At 35.6% G+C, this 9,434-nt stretch overlaps 1 protein-coding gene across 1 annotated transcript in view; it reads left to right on the top strand.

The window, feature by feature from the left end:
* The window catches only part of LOC149223303 (uncharacterized), a 40,676-nt gene extending 31,612 nt beyond the window's left edge, over positions 1 to 9,064 (top strand). Inside the window, exon 6 of the mRNA XM_089387861.1 lies at positions 9,011 to 9,064. Coding sequence (XP_089243987.1) covers positions 9,011 to 9,064 — 54 coding nt within the window. The remainder of the gene's footprint in view (positions 1 to 9,010) is intronic.
* Positions 9,065 to 9,434: the final 370 nt, after the last annotated feature.

Consider the following 9,434-nt stretch of genomic DNA (forward strand, 5'->3'; position numbering starts at 1 on the left):
TCCAAACATGGGAGGACATGAAGAACATATTCTTGAAGAAGTACTAAGACTATTGCAAATCCAATGAAGATATTTTCAATATGATATAATGGGAAGATGAAAGCTTGGAGGACTATGTAGATCGATTTTAATACAACCTTCAAAAATTAAAACATAAGCATTTGGAAAAAGAGATCTTAAAAACACTCCTACTTAAAGGAATCAAAGATGAATTTTTAGAACTCTTAAATCTGATAGGAAAAGGTGATGTTTTTCAGTTATCATATGATGATGTTTGTGAATTGTGCATAAGGTATTTAAGAGGAATCTCCAAAGCTGGTAAGAATCCTAGAGATGTTTGTTCCTTCTTTTCCAAATCTGCTATAAGAACAAGAGACATAAGACTTGAAATCAATGCTTTATTTGAAAATTTTAAAGTTGATTTTATTAGCTCTCTAAGTTCAAAATTGAATGCTTTGCAGGTTCATAAAAATCAAGAATTTGATGAAGTGTTTTTCACTCATGACCAAAAGGAGCATACCATAGATGGTTGTTCCTCCTTATCTAATTTGGAAGTGGCATATCAAAGAGATGGGGAAGCTGCAACAAGGTCAATAGGTATGGTTCAAAACACTTCCTCTTTATTCTCTTACTTGCATAATCCATTATGGAATACTAATGTGTTAGGGAAGCCATGTCAATTTCAATATAACCACCATCAATCTTATCTACAAATTTGGCATGGTTCACCTTATGATTGCATGACTACTCTCCCTCATCTTGTAGCACAAACATATTCTCCATATTCTTCACCAGCTCTTCCACAACATCTTACTTGCCCATAAAAACCATTCACACAACCCAATCAACCACATCATCAAAATGCTCCATTCTATACACAATTTCCTACTCAACTAATTCCACATCCTCACCACAATAAACCAGTACAACATGCTTACAATGTTGAACTGCAAAATTTACCCACCCTTCCCACCCATTCTATCTCACATGCGCCAATGGAGAAAACTTACAATGAGATTCAGAATGTTTCAAATTCAAAAATTGTTGAAGTTATGGGAAAAAATGAAGTTTCTTTTAGTATGCATCAACAAGTCATTTTAAAAGCTCAAGAACTTCATGGTATGATGGCTATGGGAAATCAAGAAACTAAAGAATATTTTGAAGATTGGTTTCACTCCATCATTTGTTTGCAACATCACTCTATGCTTCAACAATTTTTGGCACCATCTTTTCAAGGGAAGTTGGCTTCTCATACCCTAATGTTCATTAATATGCATTTTTCAAATTTGGGTATGTGGATACATGAAGCCCTATTTCTCAAATGGTTTCATTGGAAGTACTCATATACGTAGTCATATTCATTTTTCAAATAAAAATAGGTTAGTGTAGAAAATAAAATAAATAAGGAAATAAATAAATGCATTTTGTTTTTTTGTAAAACTAGTTGTTTTTGTTGCAACACGCTATCGAAATCAACATCGGTGATAATTTTTTTAAATAATTTGTATATGTAGATGAATCATAATGGAAATAATAAGTTATAAAAACACTCATTTTCATTTTTATCACCAATTTGAAAAAAATGCTTGAATATCATTTTTTTGGCTTGCGGGCTTGATGAACTTTCTGGAAAAACAGTCGGGACAGTCATGTTTTGAGGGACCAAAAGCGAATATTTTTAAAACCTGTTTCTATCCTAAGTAGCCCTTGATATCTAATTTCCAACCCAATTTTAATCACTCAATTTGGATTTGAAACGAAAAAGTTAGAACCAAAACATTGTCTGGATGTCTAGCAGGCAGCTCAGGAATAGAGTTGGGACAGTCAGTTTTTGGAGGCCTAAATGACCATATTTTAAAAACCTGTTTCTATGGTAGATTCCCCTATGAATCTAGTTTACAATGCAATTAGAATCACTCATTTTCGATATCGTATGGGGAAGTTATGATCAAAATACTGACTGTCTATCGTAAATCAACACCCTTAAAACTTTGTTTTTCCGGCTGTTCCTTAGAGTATTTGACCTATCAATTCTTCTTGTCTTCAAAACCTATTTCTATTGGAGATAAATAAATGAATCTAATTTAATCTCCAATTTGAATCGGTTCAATCCGTTATCAAACGAAAAATTTATGTTTGAAATATCAATTGTTGGTCTAAGCTGGAAAATCGAAAATGACTCTATTATGCAGGTTGTTTTAAGCAAATTTGACATATCATAGCATTGAATTTTTAAAACCTATTGCTATTAAATATAAAACTTTGAATTATCTCTCATTTGGCTTTGGAATCACTCAATTTCGATGAAAAATAAAGAAGTTGTAATTAAAACACTGCAGGTTAGCATGATTGGCCACTGCTCTCCCGCAGGTGACAAATAAATTTTACTTTGTTATTTTCTCAATGGATTTGTTCTACAGAGTAACTACTTGTTAGTTTTTTGCATAATTCTTGGATTAGGGGAGCCCGCGCACCTGTTTTTCTCCATGATTTAATATTTTATTGCAGGTAGATACTCGTTTTTTGCAAGTCCTAGGAGAAAAAGGAGGTCAATTTATGGACGAGTGATTCTTGAAAGAAATTTTAATGAAACAAGGGAATTTCATCCATCTCATTACCCAACGGATTCATAATAGAAGAAATGAAGAATTGATTTCCATTTAAAGATTCAAGTCATGTCTTTGCTGCCAAAATATTTTTCGAAGAGATCATTTTTTTGACATAACATCATAGCTGTTGTAACTTAATTTAGTTATTTACATACTGTTTTTAAATAAAATGTTGTTTCTTTTCTGATCTCTCTTATATTTTGTATTTCAGGTGTTGCTTCATTCAAATTGTAACCCATCCTCAGCATCAATACAGTGAACAACTAATTCATTCTTTGCGTGCTTGTATTTTATGCTTGTGCATTTTGCTGTTCCTTTTCTGAAGTGACAACATTTGTGTGCACTTTTGTCGTTTCTGCTGTCCCTTTTTCAAAGGGACAACATTTTAATTTCACCATTCCTTTTTCAAAAGAACATCAACTTTTGTGTGAGTTGTTCCTTTCCCACGAGTCATTTTGTTGTTCCTTTTCCACAGTTAATTTTGCTGTTCCTTTTTTACGTTTGTTGTTCCTTTTCGAATGGAACAACATTTCTGCACTTTCACGTTTTGCTGTTCCTTTTCGAATGGAACAACACTTCTGCACTTTCACTTTTTGCTGTTCCTTTTCGAATGGAACAACACTTCTACACTTTCACGTTTTGTTGTTCTTTTCCGAATGGAACAACACTTCTGCACTTTCACGTTTTGCTGTTCCTTTTCGAATGGAACAACACTTCTGCACTTTCACGTTTTGCTGTTCCTTTCCGAATGGAACATTACTTCTGCACTTTCACATTTTTGCTGTTCCTTTCCGAAGGAACAACACTTTCACATTTTTGCTATTCCTTTTCAAAGGAACAACATTTTCACATTTTTTTGTTCCTTTTAAGGAACAACACTTTTTTCACATGCATTTTTTGCTGTTCCCTATATGGAACAACACTTTTCGTGGGTATTTTTGCTTTTTTTTGGTGTGCATTTCCTTTGCTGTTCCCTGCAAGGAACAACACTTTTTTTGAGTGTTTTTGTTGTTCCTTCAAAGAAGCAACACTTTAGGAGTATTTTCAAGAGCAACCCTTTCTTCATCTTGTGGGATTATTCCTAATTCATCTCAACCACATTTTACTGATTCCCTTTTATGGCATGAAGTACACTATTTTTATGAGGACGAGAATTATGGATTCTATTGAAGCGAGTTAATATCATTCACATTATGATCTTTAACAGGACAACTCCTTGATGATAGATTCTTTTCAAAACGGACACAATTATTTATATGCTACTTTACTGCATTGTTTTCTACTGTACATGGTATTGATTGATCATCTTAATACCATGCTGGTTCCACCCTTCTTGGTTATAATCTTCTCTGTCTGTAATAAATGAGATTATGGGTATATTTTTTTCTATTGACATGTTCAACTTCTTCCACCATCCTTACTCTTAAGGAGTACTGAGCCTCTCTCTTTTTATCATATAAATGTGTAATAACAACAAAATTTTGTTCGCAGATGGAGGATAGGGGGTCTCATTACGAGCCAGCCTACCATGTTCATAAGGCTGTAATAGAGTGACATTCCCATTATGGCCACCACACCAGGGTTATGATCCATTGGATAGCCAAATTATCCTTGGAACAGGAGGTCTCATCACGAGCCAGCTTGATCACTTTTGCTACATCCTAGTGAATGGCATGTTGGAAATAATACTGAGAGGGGGGGTGAATCAGTATTATCTAATTCTTTTCAATATGTCTTCCTTATTTATATTCTTCAAATATTGATCATTACTTTGTATGTCAGTATCATAAAATAATGAGCATGAACAAGAAAAACAGATAGTCATACCAAAGAACACCAGATATAAGGTGGAAACCCAATGTGGGTGAAAACCACTTGCTGCAATATGTCTCTATCTTCTTTCAATTAGAAACTCCTTTTACAATGATTTTGTATTGGTGCAGTCCTTTACCAATACGCAGGCTGCAGCCTGCAGAGAGCTACAACTCTCTCTCATTTTCCAGTCTCTCCTGGAAGGGTGCTACAACCCCCTACTTCTTTTCTTTCAAGGACCAATTTTCATAAATTTTCAAACTCGATCCAAGAATATCAATTAATCATCAAGTACATGCAAGTTACCCAAACTCCTTATATAATCAACCAAGAATCACCCAACTTCTCAGAATGCTGTAAACAGAAAGATAGTACCAGAAATATACACCCAGAACTCTGCAGCAAGAGATAAAAGATAACCAACAAATGTTTCAAGACAGATCCGCAGTTTTTCCTTATCTGGACTGTGTGACTCCGCACCCCGCCTTCTGTTTTCCTGCGTATCCACGCAGAGCTCCGTCTGCTTTGCTGCGTATCCCCGAAACTCGCCTTTCACCTTACTACGAACCTTTGCTGTGCCAACACACCTACTTCTTCTATCGCGCCGCGTACTTCTATGTATATCCGCAGCTTCTCCTTCTATCGCGCCGCGTATCTATGACCTTGCTCCGCACTTCTTCTTCTGGCTCGCTGCGCACCTCCGCACTATACCCTCTGTTATGCCGCGTACCTTTACTGCATGTCTGCACTGCGCCTTCGATCGCGTTGTGATCCCACGCACTGTGTCTTTCTGTGGGCCGCGTACCACCGCACTGCACCTTTCACCGAGCTGCGGTCCTCCGCACCTGAACCGTGAAATACCTGTGGACCTTTGATTTGAACCGAATTAACAAACCTCCGAAGAGCTACTGACAGTTAGATGCCCAGATCTGATCATGCGCCCGAGAGATCACACTTCATAGATTTACTTCTAACTTCACTTTTATATAGATCAAGCCTTTTAAACCGATAAACCAATATTCCAGATCTTAAGATATTCAATTTGCAAAGATACCTTAGCCAAGTGATCTCCTTCCCTATTTATAGTCAAGCCCTTATTCACACCATGGGACAAAACTATCAATAACCAATACAAGGGATAAAACTGGGGCTAAATTAGATCCTATACCACGGGCCAAAACCATAGAATCAAGAACGGCGGGCTAAATACCATGGGCCAAACATAAGAAACCCCACGTGAGCGCACTTCTCTGCATTGAAGTGAGTGAACTGGGGGTCCACACCTCATGAACGGGTAACCTGTGGGTATGAACGCACTTCCTGGCTGGCGTACCTGCGGGTCCGCACTTTTTGAACCATTCACCTGCGTGCCTCTTAATTTCAACATTTTGAGAGCCTGAACAGAGCATTGCCACTTGAGTGAGTTTCCATCAAGTACAACACCTGTAACATAAAGCCATACCAGAATCATAATGCCAACATGGCAGTGTGGTTATCTGGTTACCACGCCAGCATACTGATCTCTTTGTAGAACAACATCAGAACCCGCCATTTATAAATTGAGGATCCTAGCTCATATGGGTTAAAAAGCAACCATGCCGAGGCTATGGACGTCTGTTGGCAGCAGAGGCTCTGCTTATGGTATTGAAGTTATATCTTATCGTCAATTATTACTATAATACCCTTTTCTTATTTTTCTTTTTATTAGAGAAGTTATTTCCTTAATTTTTTTCCCTATTTTGAACCGGTACTCATGAGAAATTGTTTTATGATCAATCGCATCATTTTCAACTAGAATACCATCACTAAAGCATCTTTTTGGCATATTGCTATCATTTTTCTCTTTTTCATAACTTATCATCAATCCAAAGCGTCCTATCTCTTATTCATAACTATCTTTACACACTCTGCTCTCATTATAACCATAACTCTCACTGTCCTATCATTGATATGTGTACTCTGCTTCATTTACTGCTATATTGTTCATTCTCTTGCCTTGCCATCAGCACAACACCTTTCATATGCTTTATGGTCATGGAATCCATTTTCCAATTGGAGGGGGGAATGTATGAATTATGGGATAGCATGCGATATGATTATTGCACTCTGCCATAACTTGTTGATTTGACAAAATATTAGTATTGCATGTATACAAAAGTTTTCCTGATTGAATTTTTTTTCATACATCTTATCTGTTGCTATTCAAAACTAACACTATGGATTCAAGAACATTGTATGCAAAATAGAGATTTGTTTACAGGAGAACAACAAGTATGGGCAGAAATATATTCACAGCATGACCACACTATTGCAACTAACAGAAGAGGCTCGAGCAATGCGTGAACGTGAACAATTCTTCAGACATGATGTGCTTGCTTGAATTCCACCTTTTGCATCACTTTCAGCACCAAATCTGTCTACATCAACTTCAACAAATGCCAGTCCATATATGTCATTCCACATTTTTCTTTTGGAGGTAAAACTTGAGGTAAAATAGCATAATTTTCTGATTTATTACGAATTCAGGAGAATTTCATGAAAATCCATTTTGAGCATTATTTATCATCCTTCATTCCACATTCTTACCACTACCCATTTTTCAGCAGCATATCATTTTTCAGTTTGGGGGAGTGTTGCTTTCATTAATTTCTTTTTTATGACCATGTCATTCATATTCTTTATCATCCATTGATATTCTTATTCATTCTCAACACCTCCTTTATTCCATGTTGTTTTACACCAAGCATAGAATTCAACCGCTGCTAGCAACCACCTCTATTTGTTTTCTAGCATCGCATGAGGGCATGCTAATTCTTCAGAGAGGGGGAGGAATTGCTACGCATGATGGATGTTTTCTACTTTCTTTCTCATTTAAGGCACACAATTTCAGTGTAGAAATTGATTTCGATAATATTTTTAAAACTATGAACTCAATGCTTGTGATTTCTGGATAACACAGATGTATCATTAAAATACACCTACCCAGACAATTTCAAGTAATATTGGTTCATAAAATTTCGGAAATCATGCACTATCACCTACAGCCATTTTGTTTATATCTCATGATCCGTGCATCAAAACGATCTGATTTTTGGATCATAGAAGCATTGATATAGTAGAAATCTACTTGCCACGTGCCAACAAAATCTGGTTTGTAGTTTTTAGGAAAATGGTTAATGAAGGTTGCTGTCACTTATATCATATTTTGTTGCAATTTCATATGCACATAACTTGAACGTCAATGTAAAAATTGTTATGCCTTCATCAAGATTGTTAAAATTGAATATTCACTAATTAACGAAAAATTCATTTGTTTTATCCATTTCATGAGCTGGGATGAACAAATTTTTATTGCTTGGTTAATACATGGGTTTTGTCTTTGGGTTGCATGAAGACATGCAATATATTCAGTTTTTGTTGCATGAGGACATGCAACATATTGAGTGTGGGGGTATGTTGGGCCGTTAATATGCAATTATTATTATTACTTTTGAATGCTTATTCCACCCATTTCTACTATTCTTCATCATGTCATTTATTATAATTTATTATATAAATCCATTTTATGATGATCTATGCTCTTATGCACAAATGTTATTTATTCTCCTTTATTTCTAATAATTTGATGATTATGCATGATTTTATCAATGATAGTCTTAATAAATTGGTTGTAACATTGTTCACCATTTTTAGCCTCCAATACAATTTCCAGATTGAAGATTTGATCATTAAAAGTGCGAACTCAGCAATTCGTTGGAATAAGAAGTGACAGTTTTGCGGTTGAGATTCTGGGCAAATGAGGAAGAATCTGGAAAATCCGGAACATGGGTTTTGTCCAAAATGGACCAAATTAACTTTACTGAAAAATGGTTTGCCCAAATTCGACTTGTGTTGAGAGAAACGCAGGGTTCTTTGAGCACAATTTTATCAGATTTGCTGTGTGGCCGTTTCTCCAAATCTCAGCTGCAAAGCCAAATTCACCTTGCTCTTGTTGAAAGATGAATGGAAATATATTTTCTTGTTGATCAATTGGTTGGAAAAATCCAATTTTGTAATAGAAATCATGTTGTAATTATCTTTGTTGTATCTTCTCTCTGATCTCTCTCTATTTAAATGAAAACAACGATCAGAGATGGGGATGGAAAAATGATGGAGAATTAAGGATTCAAAATTAGAGATTCAAGAATGATGATGGATTATTCATGATAGGATAGGAGGAAGAAGGGATTGTTGCATGTTGTAATTCTCAGAGCTTCAACTGTTGTAATGATTTCACAGTTTAATGATTAATACCTGATTTGGGAGTTGCTGTTCATTCTTCTCATCTGAAGTAGCCCAGCAGCATCCGCTGATGGCTAAGGGCCCAGCCTCTGGTGGATTGTGCTGCTGCTATATATTATATCTTTAGTTCATGTGTGGTTTTCATTATCATCTTTATTTGGTAATCTGGTATGTTCTATTATTTTACATCATAGCTCTGTTACGTTTGATCTAGAGTAATCTCATTCTCTGAGACAAAAATATCATATCGAATTTGCAACGCATTGCTGTTCTTTTAATCATTGATATAACGTTGTTGATCCTTACAGAATGTTATTGCTATTCAATTACAGCGTAACCGTGTTGTAACACTCTTTAATTGATATTGCTGAATTCATCTTAGAGATTATATTTCCTTGCGATTGTTGAATCTATTGATGTTGCTGTTCTATTATAAAATACAATCGTATTCTTTATAACTAAGAATGATAAGTGGATTACCAAGATCAGATTACCATTAAGGTGTGCTGTGTGTTACGTTGCTGTGTATTTCTGTTTGGATTTCAAGCGTTGTTCCGTATTTCATCATTAATCAATGCTGTTTTATTTCCGTGTGCTATTCGATTCATCCTTCAAGATAGAAGATTTCTATTTGATTTCTGTAGGACATGATTGTTGCATTTATTTTTGTAGATTAAGGTGGTGTTGTTTATAAGAATTAGTTGTCGTTACATTTCCTAGATGCTGTTCCAT

This window comes from Pinus tabuliformis, chromosome Q (assembly GCF_031772625.1).
Source record: "Pinus tabuliformis cultivar Carrire ecotype Pingquan chromosome Q, CPIR1, whole genome shotgun sequence".
Classification (NCBI taxonomy): Eukaryota; Viridiplantae; Streptophyta; class Pinopsida; order Pinales; family Pinaceae; genus Pinus; species Pinus tabuliformis.